Raw genomic sequence first — 21318 nt, forward strand, 5'->3', positions numbered from 1 at the left:
TCTACCCCTGAACAAGGCATTTAACCCACTGTTCCCCGATAGGCCTTTATTGTAAATAAGAATTTGTTCTTAACTGACTTGCCCAGTTAAATAAAAGGTTACATTTTTTTAATTATGTGAGCTACACATAAAATTATACTTTAAGGAACATTTTTCAATTTTTGCGGCCAGGGGGCACGTACCTGGGGTCAATTAAATTGATGAGCCTCTTGAAACCTTCCTTTTCGACTGTGCTAATTGGTAGAAAGTCCTTAGCAATGCAATGCATAATAGCATTTGTGATGTCTTTTGTCTTTTCGATGTTTGCTTGTAGGGCATAAACGCTGTCAGCGGTGACTGCTTCGGGCAAACATGCCTAGATTGGCTGGTGATTAAGGGGCGTTTATCAACACCGTGGTGCAAACTAAAACTTCCTGCATGTTCCAAAGACTGATTTTGCTTCAGATGTTGAAAAAGGTTTGTCGTATTACCAGACTTCGTAGCCACCTGTCTATGCCGGCCTACCCCACCCTAACCCGGACGACACTGGGCCAATTGTGCGCCGCCCTATGGGACTCCCAATCACGGCCGGATGTGATGCAGCCTGGATAGACATAGAGTTGGTTGAGTGCGGTCATAGTGCCAGCATTGGTTTGTGGTGGTAAATAGACAGCTACGAATAATATAGATGAGAACTCTTTTGGTAGATAGTGTGATCCACAGCTTATCACAAGATACTCTACCTCAGCCGAGCAATACCTCAAGACTTCTTTAATATTAGACATTGCGCACCAGATATTATTGACAAATACACACACCCCTCGTCTTACCAGAGGTAACTTCTCTGTTCTGCCGGTGCGTGGAACATCGCTGCCAGCTCTATATTATCTGCGTCGTCGCTCGACCACGACTCGGTGAAACATAAGATATTACAGTTTTTAATGTCCAGTTGGTAGGATAATCTTGGTCATAGGTCATAGATTCTATTTTCCAATGATTGCACGTTGGCCAATAGAGCGGATGGCAGTGGGAGTTTACTCACTCGCCTATGAATTCTCATTAGGCAGACCGACCTCCGCCCCTTTTTTCTCCATCTTTTCTTCACGCAAGTGACAGGGATTTGGGCCTGTTCCCGAGAAAGCAGTATATCCTTCTCGTCGGACTCGTTAAAGGAGAAAACTTCTTCCAGTTCGAGGTGAGTAATCGCTGTTCTGATGTCTAGAAGAAATTTTCGTTCATAAGAGACGGTAGCAGCAACATTATGTACAAAATAAGTTGAAAAAAATTAGGTTACAAACAACGCAAAAAAACGAACAAAATAGCACAGTTGGTTAGGAGCACGTAAAACATCAGCCATCCTCTCCGGCGCCATTCTCATAGTGTTCATAGTGTTTATAATAGTATTAGTGTTTAACATCATTTTTTAATGACTACCTCATATCTGTACCCCACACATACAATTATCTTTTAGGTTCCTCAGTCAAGCAGTGAATTTCAAACACCGATTCAACCACAAAGACCAGGGAGGTTTTCCAATGCCTTGTCAAGAAGGGCACCTATTGGTAGATAAGTAAAACAAAAAGCAGACATTAAATATCCCTTTGAGCATGATGAAGTTATTAATTACACTTTGGATGGTGTTTCACTACACCCAGTCACTACGAAGATACAGGTGCCCTTCCTAGGGCTGTGACGGTCATGACATTTTGTCAGCCGGTGATTGTCAAGCAAATAACTGCCGGTCTCACGGTAATTGACCGTTAATTATCATAAACACATTTAGCATCTCCTGTCTCCCACACATAGCATACAAGCCACTGATACAGACCTTTGAAACATCTACATTTAAAAACATTTAATAAGTCCATGTAATATAGCCTACACCATCACAATAAATCCATGATTTATTTTAAACAGGTCTAAAGAAACATGATATGAAGAAATGTATTATATTTCAGAAGAACAGAATAGCATACTCTGAGTTGTCCTTATGTTAGGTCCTGATCTGGCTATGCGATATGGCTATGGGCTACACTAGTTCATTTAGCAGACAAGATTTGCTTAGAATTCTGTGGGATTATTTTATATTATTTTATAGTATGATGAATACAATTGAACATAGCTAAATAAAATAGAACGTTTTGAGGGAGTGCGCACATGAGGCTATTCCGTGTTGAGCGGTTAACAAAGAAACAGGTACTCCTATATGCTTAACTTAGAGTTATTCATGTACTTTATTTGTGATGCAAATATTGGGCTATATGTTAAGATGTTAAATACACAATTTCACAAGCACCTGATAATTTCCCGGCTGCATCCCCTTTGTGTGGATGTAATGCCCCCTAAAATAATCCATGTATTTTGCTGCCAGTGGCCTTTGTGTCCTTGGGCTGAATATAATAATTATAATTCTCTTCTCCCGGCTGCGTGACGAAGCACCTCTCACCCACATGGATCTCATCTTTCTCACAGGCTACAAGTGAAGACAGACACATCAGGTTGTGATACAAACCTTATCAAAACATAAATGCGTAAGGGCTAGGCTTCATGAGGTGTGCGACTATAATTTGAATAAGTCGGGGGGAAAAGCATGGGCTGTTTGTTGCCTTAAGCTGGGCATCATTCACAAGTGATAATATGATGGGATCCTTCTCTTTTTAATAGAGGCCATTAAAACTGTTCTCACACAATTGCATAGCCTATAGAAATGTTGTGCAACATGAGCGCATGGGCTCTCGTTAAGTGTTTGATTAGATTTTCGATTACATTTCCATTGATGTCAGAGTGATTAAAGGTAGAGTGCTGAGTACCAGGTTTGGTAGGCTACTAACCATCAGCAGCATCAGAGCTTGGAGAAGCCTAATTACCATGACTAAAAGGTCACATTCAAATCAAATCAAATCAAATGTATTGGTCACATACACATGGTTAGCAGATGTTATTGTGAGTGTAGCGAAATGCTTGTGCTTCTAGTTCCGACCATGCAGTAATATCTAACAAGTAATCTAACAATTTCACAACAACTACCTTATACACACAAGTGTAAAGGAATGAAAAAGAATATGTACATATAAATATATGGATGAGCGATGGCCGAACGGCATAGGCAGGATGCAGTAGATGGTATAGAGTACAGTATATACATATAGAGTACAGTATATACATATGAGATGAGTAATGTAGGGTATGTAAACATTATATAAAGTGGTATTGTTTAAAGTGACTAGTGATACATTTATTACATCCAATTTTTAGTTATTAAAGTGGCTAGAGATTTGAGTCAGTATGTTGGCAGCAGCCACTCAATGTCAGTGGTGGCTGTTTAACAGTCTGATGGCCTTGAGATAGAAGCTGTTTTTCAGTCTCTCGCTCCCAGCTTTGATGCACCTGTACTGACCTCGCCTTCTGGATGATAGCGGGGTGAACAGACAGTGGCTCGGGTGGTTGTTGTCCTTGATCTTTTTGGCCTCCCTCTGACATCGGGTGGTGTAGGTGTCTTGGAGGGCAGGTAGTTTGTCCCCTGCGTTGTGCAGACCTCACTACCCTCTGGAGAGCCTTGCAGTTGTGGGTGGAGCAGTTGCCGTACCAGACCGTGATACAGCCCGACAGGATGCTCTCGATTGTGCATCTGTAAAAGTTTGTGAGTGTTTTTGGTGACAAGCCACATTTCTTCAGCCTCCTGAGGTTGAGGAGGTGCTGCTGCGCCTTCTTCCCCACGCTGTCTGTGTGGGTGGTCCATTTCAGTTTGTCCGTGACGTGTACGCCGATATATGCGTTCTCCTGGCATCCACCAAACCCAGATGTGTCCGTCGGACTGCCAGATGGTAAAGCGTGATTCATCACTCCAGAGAACACCTTTCCACTGCTCCAGAGTCCAATCCAGCCGATGCTTGGCGTTGCGCATGGTGATCTTAGGCTTGTGTGCGGCTGCTCGGCCATGGAAACCCATTTCATGAAGCTCCCGACGAAACCGCTTTTGTGCTGGCATTGCTTCCAAAGGCAGTTTGGAACTCGTTAGTGAATGTTGCAACCGAGGACAGACGATTGTTACGCGCTACACATTTCAATACTATAAACATGAGTGAAAATAGAGAGATATAGAATCAATCTCTTTGTTAGAGGAGTGTGTATTAAACAGGAATCATGTAACAGATATGGAGTCTCCCTCACCCTGTGTCTACACCCCATATGCTCTGTAAAAGACAAGGAGGGGACCCACACTCAACCTACACCGCCTCTGTGTTGGCCTCTAAAAACAAACTATATCAGGGGCCAGGGTGGGCAGGCCTGTATGAGCCCAATGCCATGGGTCTGATCAAAGAGGGAACCTTGTCTCCCCAAGGGCAGAAAGGCTGCTTAGGGGTTAGAGGACCAGGGGTTGGCATAGACCCTCTTCTATTTCTCCCTCCCCGAAATAACAGCAGCCCTGCATCACTCTGTGAGTCCATTAGGAGAGGGGAGTTAGAGGGATGTTGACTCTACATGGAGAGAGGCAGTGTGTGTTTTAATGGATCTTAGTGAGAGACTAAGCAGCTCTCCCAGCCTGTGAATTTACACCATGCCTCTGGCCCCGGGGTCTGGGTTTTTCTCTGTTTAATAACTCCAAAGGGGGATTCTCTTTCCCTCACAAGAAAGATGACAACAGTGACTTGGAAGGATGGAGCTCTCCTGTAGCCGGCCTGCTGCAGTGGAAAAAATGAGTCTCTGTCCATTCTGTTCCCTCTGTTCTGCCTTTATGTCAGTTTCTATTTTTGTTTTTAAACGATCTGGACAGAATCACGGCACTGATAAACTCGTAAAACGTGTGTGTTTTTCCATATTTGCACAACAGATACACACATGAGAAGGAATGTGTGATAGTCAGTGCAGCCATGGGCCCAGACCCCTCCTCTGTCAGGGTGGTTAGATTAGAGTGGACGGAGTGTGCTGCTCTTAAAGGAACACACTGACTGGTTGTGTCTGCTCTGCTCTCTTCTGACCTGGCAGCACTCATTAATCACACACACACACAGGGCTGTACACCTCCAGTTCTGACTTGATGAATTGACTGAGTGTGTTGATTAGACTTAGCCTAGTAGTTACCAGACTGATTATCTGGACTATCTGTGTAGCAAACTGTGACTATCTGTGTCTTTTTACACACACAGAGAGAGAGGGGGAGAGGAGGAGAGAGAGAGATTCACCCGGATCCTCCATCCATCCAGACAGACACTAACTAATCAATCTCCTCCCATACTGCCCTGCTCTCTCATCTGATTAGCTCTCTTGCCACAAGGGTCCATTGGTCCAACTGTACAGTACTTACCGTATTGAATAGTGGGCTGTCTGATAATATAATTAAGTAGGATTTGAAGTGTCTATAGAAGTGTTGAATAATGTTCCACTGTCTTGGATTTGTTTGGGTCAACCTCTGTCAGGTATCTACTCAGGATGCGAAGCGGACTCCCAGACTATAATACTTGCACATAAAACTGGACATTTCTCGCCATCAAAACACTAGTGGATTGATTAGATTTGTGTATATGCAGCTGTATAAAAACACACTGGTCTGACCTGTTCTGTTAACACTTTCAGGGTTGAGGTGGTGAGGAACACAATATTTACCTCAGTGCAAGTAAATACACGTGTATTACTGTATGGCTGGCTGGAGTGGGGATGTGGGTTTTGGATCTGTGGTGTAGAAGTTCATGTCCTGGATGACCAAAGCTCACTCCTCCTCCTAATAGCATTGCCATGGAGCACAAACAGGGACCATTTAAGTCTCGGTTCATCATTGCAGTGGTTTACAGTGGTACAATGATGTAGCGCTTATTATAGAGCATAGCCTGCAGAATGTCTGTTTGCTCTGTGTTGTTATCTGTCATGACCTCTTTGTGTTTATTGTCACTCATATGACACTTTTTTTTAAAGACATGCTCCGGTACTTTGGTGACTAAGAAAGTCATTTTTAAACCTCCTGCTTTGGGCTGGATGTGTCAATGTGTAGTTTATATACTGAACAAAAATGTAAACGCAACATGCAACAGTTTCAAATATTTTACTGAGTTGCAGTTCATGTAAGGAAATCAGTCAATTGAAATAGATTCATTAGGCCCTAATTTATGGATTTCCCATGACTTGGCAGGGGTGCAGCCCTGGGTGTGCCTTGGAGGGTGTAGGGGTACCCACTTGGCAGCCAGGCCCACACACTGGGGAGCCAGCCCCCCAGATGACCCAGCAGGTGAGGAAGACGGATGACAAAACTGTGGCATTTTATTGTCCCCAGCACAAGGTGCACGTGTGTAATGATCAGCGTTACCCAATAAGGCTGCAGGACCGGCCCACGGCTCAGTGTACACAGCCGAGAGAGAGATCGAGCGATGACATGATGAAGTACGCAATTTCCAGGGACCGCTTTTGGCCGATGAGTGCTACTTTCAGAACTACTGGCTTAGTAATAAGTATACAAAAGTACTGCAGAATCTCTTTAACACAGTATAATATAGACTTATGACTGCTTCTCTCAAGGTTGCCATAGTCACTAGTCAAGGTGCTCTGAGCGCCGAGCCCTCTTCCTACCTCTCTGGTGAAGCAGGCTCTATGGGTGAAAGGCTGGAAGGTGGAAAAGGCGAAGTTTGCTGGTAACACGAGCACCCAGTTTTTCTAGTAAAGTATATGAGCAGAACCTTGTTTTGCTCTGCGGTTGAGCCTGCCCTGAGCTGTTATTGTAGTGGGAATGAAACACGTGTGAGGGCATAGCTGGTCTCTTCTGGCTAACCCACAGTAACACTGTCTGAGCCCTTTCACAATGCCTCTTTCTGAGGCAGGATGGTTGGGACTGGGAAGGTGTACTGAAACATTAGAGCTGGTATATACAATACCAATTTAATGAGGGGGTCTCCAACAACATATTTACACATATCCACCGAACATTTTTAAAGCTGTTTTGGGTTGTATTCATTCATGTATAGGAGATACTGCTCCTACTGACAGTGAAGTATAAGTATTCTTTGGAGGGCTTTATAACATCGTAAACACACATACTCCCAAAATATCGAGGCACACAAACGTGTAGCCACAAGGGTTCTGTTGGGATGCTCTGCCAAAACCAGGGTGAGATATATGGCCTTGGATATTAAAACGACATGCCACACACTCGTTCCAGAACTGCTGTCGAGACTGCCACACACACACACACACACACACACACACACACACACACACACACACACACACACACACACACACACACACACACACACACACACACACACACTAACTTGCATGCACACACACGCACCTGTCACACAAACACACACACACACACACACACACACACACACACACACACACACACACACACACACACACACACACACACACACACACACACACACACACACACACACACACACACTGAGCACAAAAAGCTCTTTCTTGTGAGAGTATTAAGTGTTCCAGTCTCAGGCAGGTACATTGAGTTGAGGCCAGAACAGAACAGAAGGGTAGCTTTCACCAGACACTGTCACCGTTTCTGTGGCTACGTTACTATGGCGACGTTGCCAAGGCGTTTAGATTTTTCAAGCATGTCTGGAAAGAGGGAGTTGAAGAGTGGAGAAAATGTCACTTTGCTAGCTTTGATTTAATTCGAATTTACCTCAGTTATGTATGCACTTAAGTTTTACTACAAGGTAGGTGCAGCTGTTTGAATGACACAGTGTCCATATAACTGTGTTTGGTCTGTCCCCTCTGTGATATAACTGTGTTTGGTCTGTCCTGGGACTAAGCCGACTCTGTCCCCTCTGTGTGATATAACTGTGTTTGGTCTGTCCCCTCTGTGATATAACTGTGTTTGGTCTGTCCCCTCTCTGTGATATAACTGTGTTTGGTCTGTCCCCTCTGTGATATAACTGTGTTTGGTCTGTCCTCTGTGTGATATAACTGTGTTTGGTCTGTCCCCTCTCTGTGATATAACTGTGTCTGGTCTGTCCCCTCTGTGATATAACTGTGTCTGGTCTGTCCCCTCTCTGTGATATAACTGTGTTTGGTCTGTCCCCTCTGTGTGATATAACTGTGTCTGGTCTGTCCCCTCTCTGTGATATAACTGTGTCTGGTCTGTCCCCTCTGTGATATAACTGTGTCTGGTCTGTCCCCTCTCTGTGATATAACTGTGTTTGGTAACTGTGTCTGGTCTGTCCCCTCTCTGTGATATAACTGTGTTTGGTCTGTCCCCTCTGTGTGATATAACTGTGTTTGGTCTGTCCCCTCTCTGTGATATAACTGTGTCTGGTCTGTCCCCTCTGTGATATAACTGTGTCTGGTCTGTCCCCTCTCTGTGATATAACTGTGTTTGGTCTGTCCCCTCTGTGTGATATAACTGTGTCTGGTCTGTCCCCTCTCTGTGATATAACTGTGTTTGGTCTGTCCCCTTTCTGTGATATAACTGTGTTTGGTCTGTCCCCTTTCTGTGATATAACTGTGTTTGGTCTGTCCCCTTTCTGTGATATAACTGTGTTTGGTCTGTCCCCTCTCTGTGATATAACTGTGTTTGGTCTGTCCCCTCTCTGTGATATAACTGTGTTTGGTCTGTCCCCTTTCTGTGATATAACTGTGTTTGTTCTGTCCCCTCTGTGATATAACTGTGTTTGGTCTGTCCTCTCTCTGTGATATAACTGTGTTTGGTCTCTCCCCTCTGTGATATAACTGTGTTTGGTCTGTCCCCTCTGTGATATAACTGTGTTTGGTCTGTCCCCTCTCTGTGATATAACTGTGTTTGGTCTGTCCCCTCTCTGTGATATAACTGTGTCTGGTCTGTCCCCTCTCTGTGATATAACTGTGTTTGGTCTGTCCTGGGACTAAGCCGGCTCTGTCCCCTCTCTGTCATATAACTGTGTTTGGTCTGTCCCCTCTCTGTGATATAACTGTGTCTGGTCTGTCCCCTCTCTGTGATATAACTGTGTTTGGTCTGTCCTCTCTGTGATATAACTGTGTTTGGTCTGTCCTGGGACTAAGCCGGCTCTGTCCCCTCTCTGTGATATAACTGTGTTTGGTCTGTCCCCTCTCTGTGATATAACTGTGTCTGGTCTGTCCCCTCTCTGTGATATAACTGTGTTTGGTCTGTCCCCTCTCTGTGATATAACTGTGTCTGGTCTGTCCCCTCTCTGTGATATAACTGTGTCTGGTCTGTCCCCTCTCTGTGATATAACTGTGTTTGGTCTGTCCCCTCTGTGATATAACTGTGTTTGGTCTGTCCCCTCTGTGATATAACTGTGTTTGGTCTGTCCCCTCTGTGATATAACTGTGTTTGGTCTGTCCCCTCTGTGATATAACTGTGTTTGGTCTGTCCCCTCTGTGATATAACTGTGTTTGGTCTGTCCCCTCTGTGATATAACTGTGTTTGGTCTCTCCCCTCTGTGATATAACTGTGTTTGGTCTGTCCCCTCTGTGATATAACTGTGTTTGGTCTGTCCCCTCTGTGATATAACTGTGTTTGGTCTGTCCCCTCTCTGTGATATAACTGTGTCTGGTCTGTCCCCTCTCTGTGATATAACTGTGTTTGGTCTGTCCTGGGACTAAGCCGACTCTGTCCCCTCTCTGTGATATAACTGTGTTTGGTCTGTCCCCTCTGTGATATAACTGTGCTTGGTGTGTCCTGGGACTAAGCCAGCTCTGTCCCCTCTCTGTGATATAACTGTGTTTGGTCTGTCCCCTCTGTGATATAACTGTGTCTGGTCTGTCCCCTCTCTGTGATATAACTGTGTCGGGTCTGTCCTGGGACTAAGCCGACTCTGTCCCCTCTCTGTGATATAACTGTGTTTGGTCTGTCCTGGGACTAAGCCGGCTCTGTCCCCTTTCTGTGATATAACTGTGTTTGGTCTGTCCTCTCTGTGATATAACTGTGTTTGGTCTGTCCTGGGACTAAGCCAGCTCTGTCCCCTCTCTGTGATATAACTGTGTCTGGTCTGTCCCCTCTCTGTGATATAACTGTGTTTGGTCTGTCCCCTCTCTGTGATATAACTGTGTTTGGTCTGTCCTGGGACTAAGCCGACTCTGTCCCCTTTCTGTGATATAACTGTGTTTGGTCTGTCCTGGGACTAAGCCGACTCTGTCCCCTCTCTGTGATATAACTGTGTTTGGTCCGTCCTGGTCCTGGGACTAATAAACCTGCTCTGTCCTCTCTGTGTCTCTGTAGCCAACGTGTTGGACACCATGTTACTGAGGAACCCTGGGAGAGCCAGGTCAGACAGTAGGTGGGAGAACAGTGGGAGTACAGCCCCGGTTCCAACACAGAGGATCCTCTGGTGTCACTGTTACCATCACTGTCCTGAAGACTCTACCAACAATACCTGCAGGTATGATTCACACGCACGCACAGACACACACGCACAGACACAAACAAATTCCACAAAATTACAACCCTGTTGACAAGGTCGACGTCTTTTTCAGACCATCTTAGAATCCACTGTGTCTAATATCTAATGTGTAATTAGCTTGCATTAATTAGTACACAGCAGAGGCAATTCCTCATATCGGTCACTATCCTGTAAAACTCTAATTCAGTGAACAGAAAATACACTGGTGTCTGTGCCACAGTCACTGTGGAACATATGAACTCCGACAGTAATGAGATATTTAAATACAAGCACAATTACAGACAGATTCATGCCCACTGTCTCCATCCGCATCTAGTTGTGTTATTACATGTGATTGTGGTTGCCAATACAACCTTCTCAGCACTGTGAATTTTAGTCATGATGAATATGTTATGTTGAAAGATTGACAGTAGAACGGGCACAGATGTTGATGATCACGGTATCTCTTCAGGACTGATGGATATTGTTTCACCATGGTGGAGGATGAAGAGGGAAGTCTCCCTGTGCTGACCTCTGGGTGTCTGGGGCTGGTGGGTTCGGAGTTTCAGTGCAGGGTAAGTGGTGTGTATGTGGTGTGTATGTGAACGCCATCAAGTGCAGGCGCAGTCACTGTAGAAGTGCAGTTGAACCAGCTTTATAAGCTCTTGTAAGTCCTTATAATCCCTCTATGACTCACTACAGTTCTCAAAGGAATCTCTTCGAATCAGACCTTAACAAACCTACTACCTCTACAATGAAAGCAATGTGTTAGGCCAGCCTTGTCTCGCCATCAATAAGCAACATTGTAAATACCCTATACAGATGTAGTATCTTAATTTGAGCCAGTTTGCAACGGCAGGAAAATAGTCCTGCAGCAACAGGAAATGTAAATAATTATGTGGATTATATATAGGTATTGATATATTTTTTGTTAGGGCAAATCAAGTCTGATATTTCAAAGCGGAAATTACAAATTGTAGAATCCGTTTTAAACCTCTAATTCATTACAGGTTTGCATTTCCTGCCACAAAATAGTGAACAAATGAAGATCCTGCATCTGCAGTCCTTCAAACTGTTGTCTAGTAATTAGAGTTGTGTAGATGTAACAGTGTGTTTATGGTGGGTCACAACAGGACACAGGGAATGCCCGTCAGAGGAGGGCTCTAGAGTGCTGTACAGACCAGGACTTCTGCAATAAAGACCTGTATCCTACTTTACCACCACCGAGGGCCCCTGGTAAGAGACACACTCAGTCACACACACTGAATTCCGCCCAGTCCACACAGGGAATCTCTGTCCTCTTGTGCGGAAGAGGCTTTCAGAGTGGGCTCCCTCAACCTGCACTTGGGTGTGATGGGTAGTGACAGTTTAAACTGTTACAAACCACAGTGTATAGTGCTGGCTGGAGTGGCACTTGCTGCTCAGGGGGAAGACAGGGGAAGGCTGGAAGGAAGACAGTGGGAGGCAGGTGAAATGGAGCTGGCAGGCTTGTTCTCTCACCCTCTAATGAAAAGGACAGCCTCTCCCCAGGGCCTGCTTGAGTTTCCTGCGCTGCTACGGATCTGAGATATCTGCCCATCTGTCACTCTTCTAGCTAGACACCAACACTGTGTGTGTGTGTGTGTGTGTGTGTGTGTGTGTGTGTGTGTGTGTGTGTGTGTGTGTGTGTGTGTGTGTGTGTGTGTGTGTGTGTGTGTGTGTGTGAGTGTTTGCGCGTACTTATGTGTGTGTGCGTGGTGCGTTACGTCTATCAAGGAAATTAGTCAAAGTCAAATTGATTTGTCAAACGAGGCAAATTGTACAGTGAGATCATTTCCGCGTGTGTCTATCTCCAAGTGTATGTACGCGTGCGTGTGTGAGTGTGTGAATGATTGACAGGAGGCTGGCAGAAAGGCTAGAGTCCCAGAGCAGCTTTGGGCCTCAGGGGTTGCCGTGGCGATGTCAGTGTGACACCCAATCTGTTTTTTTCAGGAAGGGGATATGATCGATCACACACTGAGAGGGGGAGAAGGGGGAAAGAGGAACAAGAGAAGGGGGGAGGTGGGGGAGGAGAGTGGAAAATAAGAGTTTGTCCCCATCTCTGAGATTTGGCAGGGTTTGGAATTAAACTGTTATAAAGAGATGAATGGAGAACTGGTACTGTTGAGTTGACCCCAGTGTTAGGTTTGGCTCTGTGGATGTGTGAACTGACTGACTCTCTCTCTCTCTCTCTCTCTCTCTCTCTCTCTCTGACTCTCTCTCTCTCTCTCTGACTCGCTCTCTCTCTCTCTGGCTCTCTCTGGCTCTCTCTGACTCTCTCTCTCTCTCTGACTCTCTCTCTCTCTCTCTGACTCTCTCTCTCTCTCTGACTCGCTCTCTCTCTCTCTGGCTCTCTCTGACTCTCTCTCTCTCTCTCTCTGACTCTCTCTCTCTTTGACTCTCTCTCTCTCTCTCTCTGACTCGCTCTCTCTCTCTCTGACTCTCTCTCTCTGACTCTCTCTCTCTCTCTTGTAGATTACGTGGACAGCAGTATCCACCACATGGCTCTCTTCATCTCTGTCACAGTCTGCAGCATCATTCTGGCGCTCATCATCGTCTTCTGTTACTTCAGGTGAGAAAACACACATGGACTCGGAATCCGACTCACACACTGAGGAGATTGGTAACATAGACCAATGTAATGCTTTTAGAAGAAGGATAATGCCCTTAGTTGCATTACTAAGGGCTTTACCAATGTGTCTCTTCCAGGTATAAGCGTCAGGAGTCCCGGCCTCACTACAGTATTGGTCTGGAGCAGGATGAGACTTACATTCCCCCTGGAGAGTCTCTGAAGGACCTAATAGAACAGTCCCAGAGCTCTGGATCAGGATCAGGACTCCCCCTGCTGGTGAGAGCTCAACACTGCACATCACACACATCAGCAACCAATGGCAAAATCAGTCCAGCAATACAGTGGTACTCTCTCAGTGGGTTAGTTATGTTGAATTAGATGCAGAAATCGCGATTATGATGTGGGACAGTTATGTTGAATTAGATGCAGAAATTAGGATTATGATGTGGGTTAGTTATGTTGAATTAGATGCAGAAATCAGGATTATGATGTGGGTTAGTTATGTTGAATTAGATGCAGAAATCAGGATTATGATGTGGGTTAGTTATGTTGAATTAGATGAAGAAATCAGAATTATGATGTGGGTTAGTTATGTTGAATTAGATGCAGAAATCAGGATTATGATGTGGGTTAGTTATGTTGAATTATATGCATAAATCAGGATTATGATGTGGGTTAGTTATGTTGAATTAGATGCAGAAATCAGGATTATGATGTGGGTTAGTTATGTTGAATTAGATGCAGAAATCAGGATTATGATGTGGGTTAGTTATGTTGAATTAGATGCAGAAATCAGGATTAGGATGTGGGTTTGTTGAATTAGATGCAGAAATCGTGATTATGATATTAGGATATTATGATCTTGACGATTACAATGTTCATTGTTGACGACGATTATTATTTTATTGGCGCTGACGACGGTGTGGGTGTTGTCCTGTGCTCAGGTGCAGCGCACCATAGCCAAGCAGATTCAGATGGTGAAGCAGATAGGTAAGGGCCGCTACGGGGAGGTGTGGATGGGTCGCTGGAGAGGCGAGAGAGTGGCTGTCAAAGTGTTCTTCACCACCGAGGAGGCCAGCTGGTTCAGAGAGACAGAGATCTACCAAACTGTCCTCATGAGACACGAGAACATACTGGGTAAGGACAGCGGGTTGTGTGTGTGTGTGTGTGCACCTGTGTGTGTGCACTTCCTTGTGTGCTTCTCTACATGTGTGTGTCTTTTGGCTTGATTCAATCCGTAGCCGGAAAATCTGCATTGTAGCGCGATTTACAATCCGTGTTCACAGTAAACACTGCGTTGTCAGTTCAACCGGAAGTTACCTTTAAATGTCAACCGCATTACAACGCAGACATTCCACGCTACAGATTGAATTGAGCCCTTTGCATCTCCTCAAAGATCTCTCCCCACCGTCTCATCCCTACCCAGGCTTCATAGCAGCGGACATCAAGGGAACAGGCTCGTGGACCCAGCTCTACCTGATCACAGACTACCATGAGAGTGGATCTCTGTACGACTACCTCAAGTCCACCACGCTAGACATCAAGGCCATGCTGCGGCTGGCCTACTCCTCAGTGTCAGGCCTCTGTCACCTCCACACAGAGATCTTTGGCACCCAGGGCAAGCCGGCCATCGCCCACAGAGACCTGAAGAGCAAGAACATCCTGGTAAAGAAGAACGGGGCCTGCTGCATCGCAGACCTGGGTCTTGCCGTCAAATTCATCAGGTAGGACACGAAAGGGACATCTGACATACATCAGGTCATGAATGTAGAAATAACGAAACATCTTTATAGAGCAGATTTGTTCTACTTTGTTATGTTTCTAAACTTTTCACTCCGGTAAAAATCAGCATCAGTCCAGAAATGCAAAGACTGTGTTGTTTTAAAGGTGCAATGTTGATGAAAAGATGTGGTATTTCTCTCCTTACTCCTGCGTCTCTCAGTGACACCAACGAGGTGGACATCCCTCCCAACACCAGGGTGGGCACAAAGCGCTATATGCCCCCAGAGGTGCTGGACGAGAGTCTGAACAGGAAACACTTTCAGTCCTACATCATGGCCGACATGTACAGCTTCGGCCTCATCCTCTGGGAGATCGCCCGGCGCTGCGTATCTGGAGGTCAGACACAGCCCACAATGCTCTGCTTCACTGTCTGATATAATTTTTTAGATGTGAAGTAGACTGACGTGATCTTTGATCATGTGCATGCAGATATTTGCCAAAATGCTTGTCCAATTAAAAATGTTTCTTATTCAAACGTTTATTTTTTTATCCTGTTCAGTAGGGGTGTAACGGTTCACCAAACCCACGGTTCGGTACATATTGCGGTTTTGGGGTCACCGTTCATTTCAGTACAGCGGGAAAATAAATTGACGTACTACATTTTTTATCATTTGGAAAAAGATATTAAACTAACCCAGGAATAGATTAACCATATAATGTCTGATGAGAGCACAATCAGGTATTACAACTCTGTAGACACTCTCATAAAGGTGGCACGTCTGTAGCGCGGTACTTCTCATCTCCCACTCAGCAGGACGCAATGTTTTGGAACGTTCAGATAGAAACAGTCAGTCTAGAACAAACATGCCTTTCTGACATATAGAATAAGGAATCACATCAGCTCTATTCATGGCATTTCTATCTGCAACGTTTGGCAACTGAATGTGGCCCTGGAGGTCCATCTATCTGTAGTAAGCGCAACACACCAGGGTGCATTGGTCAATTACTTGACAACTTGGGCTTGGGTTTGCTTATATAGAGTGGGTAGAGGTCTTCATGGGTCCAAAAAGTTGGACCCCTTCCAAAATGGACCTGGGGCTTACCCACCCCGGGTCTCTATATAGACTATAGATACCTGTTACAAACAGACCTGAGGACAGGTAATCCCGTTCCGTATAGACCTTGTTGAATGCAGACCTGGTCCGATCCGAGTGAGGGAAGCAGCAGAAAAGTAAATTGTTAAGCTACTTTATTAACTAAAGCTGATAAAAGGCGAGGGAGAGGAGATTGAGGTTGAGAGGCTATGCGGTGTGTGAGCGAGTGACACAGGGAGCAAGCAGGATGGAGGGAGAGACTGAGAGAGAAGGTAACCAACCAAGCCGACTCACGCTAGTAAACTTCTAGCTTGCCATAGCTAGGTTATTTATCATCCAACGTAGTATACAGAGTTTCTATCCTCGGAGGCGCAACATTGCGAGACTTCCGGCAATGCTTGTGAAACAGACCAAGCAGACCAGGCCGGGGTTTGATAAGTCAATGACAAAAGGGACATTTTCTTCCTTTAGATGTTAATTTTCTCTCAATCTAAAGGCACAACCTAGATTTGAGCCAATGTCAAGTAGTTGAACATGTTAGACCCGATGACGACCGTTAGACCCGATGACGACCGTTAGACCCGATGACGACTGTTAGACCCGATGACGACCGTTAGACCCGATGACGACCGTTAGACCCGATGACGACCGTTAGACCCGATGACGTGTTCCTGCGCATGAGCTTAGCTAGCCAGCGTCGCCATGAGATCGCCTACAAGTGTGATCAGGAATTTCTATTGGAGAAGCAGTGTCCGCCTATCGTCATACTGTCTTTGGTAGTACCTGTCTTGACTGCATCAAACCGAGAGAAGTTAGTTAGCTAAGCTAGCTAGGTAGGCTAATTGAGGCTGCATGCGTTTCCCCCTGTCCGACAGTTACAGATAACAACAACTCCATTCAGAATATGAAGTAACAGCCTACCTGTTGACTCTTGGTTGTTGTAGCATATCCTTCCCCTTTTAACTTTTAATTGCGTCATTTTAATTCCGTCTTCCATTGATTAGATATCTCCTAGCGTGTGTGCCACACACGGCTAAAAGGATCATTTGAAGTGCGGCAATTAAGATTTGAATTTTGATTACAACATACGCATAGGATCTAGTTGTTTTAACGGAATAGCCTGAAATGTTTTTTTTCTACTCATATGTATTCATTCGGGTTCACAGTTTGGACCGAACCCAGGTCCAAACAAATACGTGTTCCGTTACACCCCTACTGTTCAGTTATCTTACCCCGTTCCACTGTGTATCATCTTACTACTCTCTCAGCTGGGATGTCACAGTATTTTGTATTTATTATGGATCCCCATTAGCTACTGCCAAAGAAGCAGCTACTCTTCCTGGGATCCAGCAAAATTAAGGCAGTTTATACAATTTGAGAACATTACAATACATTCACAGATTTCACAACACACTGTGTTCCCTCAGGCCCCTATTCCACCACTACCACATATTTACAGTACTAAGTGTGTGTGTGTGTGTGTGTGTGTGTGTGTGTGTGTGTGTGCGTGTGCGTGTGCGTGTGCGTGTGCGTGTGCGTGTGCGTGTGCGTGCGTGCGTGCGTGCGTGCGTGCGTGCGTCAATGTTTGTGTTTCTTCACAGTCCCCGCTGTTCTATTGTGTTTTTTAAATCTAACGGCGTCAGTTACTTGATGTGGAATAGAGTTCCATGTAGTCATGGCTCTATGTAGTACTGTGTGCCTCCCATAGTCTGTTCTGGACTTGGACTGTGAAGAGACCTCTTGTGGCATGTCTTGTGGGGTATGCAAGGGTGTCCGAGCTGTGTGCCAGTAGTTTAGACAGACAGCTCGGTGCATTCAACATGTCAATACCTCTCATAAATAAAAGTAGTGATGAAGTCAATCTCTCCTCCACTTTCAGCCAGGAGAGATTGACATGCATATTATTAATATTAGCTCTCTGTGTACATCCAAGAGCCAGCCGTGCTGCCCTGTTCTGAGAGTCCTTTTTGGTGACACCTGACACAGTAGTCAAGGTGTGACAAAACTAGGGCCTGTAGGACCTGCCTTGTTGATAGTGTTGCTAAGAGCATCGCTTTATTATAGACAGACTTCTCCCCATCTTAGCTACTACTGCATCAATATGTTTTGACCAGGACAGTTTACAATCTAGTGTTACTCCAAGCAATTTAGTCATCTCAACTTGCTCAATTTCCGCATTATTTATTACAATATTTAGTTGAGGTTTAGGGTTTAGTGAATGTTTTGTTCCAGATACAGCTTTTAGTTTTAGAAACATTTAGGGCTAACTTATTCCTTGCCACCCACTCTGAAACTAACTGCAGCTCTTTGTTGAGTGTTGTAGTAGCTGACGTGTATATCGTTTAGTCATCCGCATATATAGAAACTCTGGCTTTACTCAAAGTCAGTGGCATGTCGTTAGTAAAAATTGAAAAAAGCAAGGGGCCTTAACAGCTACCCTGGGGAATTCCTGATTCTACCTGGATTATGTTTGAGAGGCTTCCATTAAAGAACACCCTCTGTGTTCTGTTAGACAAGTAACTCTTTATCCACATTATAACAGGGGGTGTAAAGCCATAACACATATTCTTTTCCAGCAGCAGACTATGATCAATAATGTCAAAAGCTTCACTGAAGTCTAACAAGACAGCCCCCACAATCATTTTATCATCAATTTCTCTCAGCCAATCATCAGTCATGTGTGTAAGTGCTGTGCTTGTTGAATGTCCTTCCCTATAAACATGCTGAAATTCTGTTTTCAATTTGTTTACTTTAAATAGCATTGTATCTGGTCAAACACAATTTATTCCAGAAGTTTACTAAGGGTTGGCAACAGGCTGATTGGTCGACTATTTGAGCCAGTAAAGGGGGCTTTAATATTCTTGGGTAGCGGAATGACTTCAGCTTCCCTCCAGGCTTGAGGGCACACGCTCTGTAGTAGGCTTAAATTGAAGATGTGGCAAATACGAGTGGCAACATCGTCTGCTATTATCCTCAGTAATTTGCCATCTAGATTGTCAGACCCCGGTGGCTTGTCATTGTTGATAGACAACAATCATTTTTCACCTCTTCCACACTGACTTTACCGAAATCAAAAGTACAATTCTTGTCTTTCATAATTTGGTCCGATATACTTGGATGTGTAGTGTCAGCGTTTGTTGCTGGCATGTCATCCCTGAGTTTGCTTATCTTGCCAACGAAAAAGTCATTAAAGTAGTTTGCAATATCAGTGGGCTTTGTGATGAATGTCAAGATCTAACATCTCTCTCTCTCCATGTGCCTCATGTCCTGTAGGCATGGTAGAGGAGTACCAGCTGCCCTACCATGACCTGGTGTCCTCTGACCCCTCCTATGAAGACATGAGGGAGGTGGTGTGCATCAAGAGACAGAGACCTTCCTTCGCCAACCGCTGGAGCAGTGATGAGGTAAGGAAAAATCTTTGTGATTCTGTTATATGCTTGACCTCAGTATACTCATACACATGCTACTGTGTTTGATGAGTGTATGTTGATTTCTGACCTTGGTATGTGTGTTCAGTGTCTCAGACAGATGGGGAAGCTGATGACGGAGTGCTGGGCCCACAACCCTGCATCTCGCCTCACTGCTCTGAGAGTGAAGAAGACCCTGGCCAAGATGTCTGAGTCTCAGGACATCAAACTGTGACACGCTGCTGCTCCTCCTGCCGCCACCTAGAGACACTCATCCCCTAGAGACATGTCCTTGGCCTAGGGCCACTCTGCCAGGCCCACGGGAGGAGGGCAAGGCAGGAGATAGAGAGATTAAAAGAATGAGAGAGAGAGGGAAAGAGCGAGTGAGAGGGAAAGAGTGGGTTTTCCCAGGTTCAGGGTCTGCTCTCTTCTTGCCCGTGCCACTGCCAAGACAGAGAGAGTCCCAGTGGGCAGTTTCTGTTCTGGGCCAGTCTGGTCTGAGCCGGTCTGGTCTGGTCTGGCATTGCTTTCTGTGAAAGCGGAGTGGCTGTGTGAGTGAGGGGAGAACACAAGGACAGACAGTACCCTCTGCAGGAGAGGAGGAGTCACTCCGTCCCACGTGGCCAAGAGAGGGACGAGAAAGAGGAGTTCCTGCTCTGCCCATCTAAAGCCATATAACAGTATTGTTTTGTTTTCGCGGTAACATTTTAATTCAACGAGCCACAGTAACCCCTTCAAAACCCGTCATAACAATGTCACAATGTTCATGGAGCTTAATGCCATGTTAACGACATTGTTATCTAGGGTTATGATGGCTAGTTCAAATAAAGACTTTGTTTTTTCCCCCGTTGTGCTGTAGCAACTGGCCCTATTTGTTTATCTTCAAACCCAAAGTTTTGCAACGGTAAAGAAATCTCTGCATACTGTTGGAAGGGATGTCGATCACTCAGTAATTCTTGCAGCATCACTGCCCTAGAAACCCAGGTATTTGGTTCTATTCGTACAGGAAAACACATTGCTTCAATATTGACTTGGGGCCATTTGGCTATCCCAAAGAGTCATTCTTAATCCCCTGAAATGTCTCTTTATCAAGGGCTAACGATAGGAGAAACGGATCATCGTTATGTTATGATTCTGATGAAGCTGATGGTTAATTAAAAAGCATGGGAGTGATGTTACTGGGCAATTCCATGGTAACAGAGCGATGCTGAGAATCAGATTTTTTTACTTTCAAATGTAAATGTTTTTACATGTCAAACAAAAACCGATGATTGCAAAGTTAAACAAACCATACAACAAAAGGACACATTTTAACAACTTCCACTTAAAATGTAACAAAAACACATTAACTTGAAGAACAGTGCAGATGCTAAATTTGGTAACAGAATGACTGTGTGTTTCTTGTTTGACATACATTTTAAAGTGAAAACTCTTGAGTTACTTCACGTGGAATTGCCCTAATCAGGCTAGCTGAGTCATGCCAAGATGGACTCACTCATGGTTGTCTTGCTACTATAATATTCTCGTTTTCTCCCCCTCACAGAATTTAATTGTAAATAACAATGTTGCAATGTATTGATAATGATGGACTTAATAATAATGTTAAATATGTTTTGGTTGTTTGCCTTTGACTTGTGTACAGAATAACTCGCTGAGTGTCCACTATGGCGTGTGCCTTATTTAATCTGTATATATGTGTATAAGAGAGTGTGTGGACCAGGGGAACATTCCCTAATAAAATGCTGTCAGTCCCCATATCGTCTCTCTTTTAGATTATTTGAATTTCTCTCTCTCATGCACGAACACACACATACACAGGAAAACTGCAGAAAAATCCTACAGGAATCCTAAAGGAAATCCTACACCAAAGAGAAAACCAGGATAAATAGATTCAAGTAAGATAAACCAAAATGTGGGTTATGGCTAGGTTTGGGGTTGATCTGGGGACATGAAGCTTGGGTTAAGGTTGTGCTAGCTAGTGTTAGGGCTCTATTCAATTTGTATCGCGGAAGTTCAGAGTTACAGCCTAATTGAAATTCAAAGGCAATGTTCCCGCGTTAGTGGAGACTGCATTCATGGTAAACGCTGCATGTCCTCTCAATCGGAAATGACCTTCCCATTTCTATCACACAATCTGTAATGCTTCAGCAATGCAGATTGAACGGAGAAGGCCACCAGGAAGTGGAAAAGAAGAG

At 44.7% G+C, this 21318-nt stretch overlaps 1 protein-coding gene across 3 annotated transcripts in view; it reads left to right on the plus strand.

Moving 5' to 3' along the window:
- The window catches only part of LOC129818650 (bone morphogenetic protein receptor type-1B-like), a 114447-nt gene extending 93569 nt beyond the window's left edge, over positions 1 to 20878 (plus strand). For 2 of the 3 annotated variants that reach the window (XM_055874757.1, XM_055874758.1), the window contains 10 exons: positions 10151 to 10310; positions 10783 to 10885; positions 11444 to 11546; positions 12804 to 12900; positions 13038 to 13176; positions 13845 to 14037; positions 14327 to 14624; positions 14843 to 15018; positions 18990 to 19120; positions 19233 to 20878. In XM_055874757.1, coding sequence (XP_055730732.1) covers positions 10151 to 10310; positions 10783 to 10885; positions 11444 to 11546; positions 12804 to 12900; positions 13038 to 13176; positions 13845 to 14037; positions 14327 to 14624; positions 14843 to 15018; positions 18990 to 19120; positions 19233 to 19358 — 1526 coding nt within the window. In that variant the 3' untranslated portion in view covers positions 19359 to 20878. Of the gene's footprint in view, positions 1 to 6103; positions 6200 to 10150; positions 10311 to 10782; positions 10886 to 11443; positions 11547 to 12803; positions 12901 to 13037; positions 13177 to 13844; positions 14038 to 14326; positions 14625 to 14842; positions 15019 to 18989; positions 19121 to 19232 lie in introns of all 3 variants that reach the window. The other variant, XM_055874759.1, reaches the window with a different exon arrangement.
- The last annotated feature ends 440 nt before the right edge of the window (positions 20879 to 21318 follow it).

Source organism: Salvelinus fontinalis, chromosome 21 (assembly GCF_029448725.1).
Source record: "Salvelinus fontinalis isolate EN_2023a chromosome 21, ASM2944872v1, whole genome shotgun sequence".
In the NCBI taxonomy this organism is placed as follows: Eukaryota; Metazoa; Chordata; class Actinopteri; order Salmoniformes; family Salmonidae; genus Salvelinus; species Salvelinus fontinalis.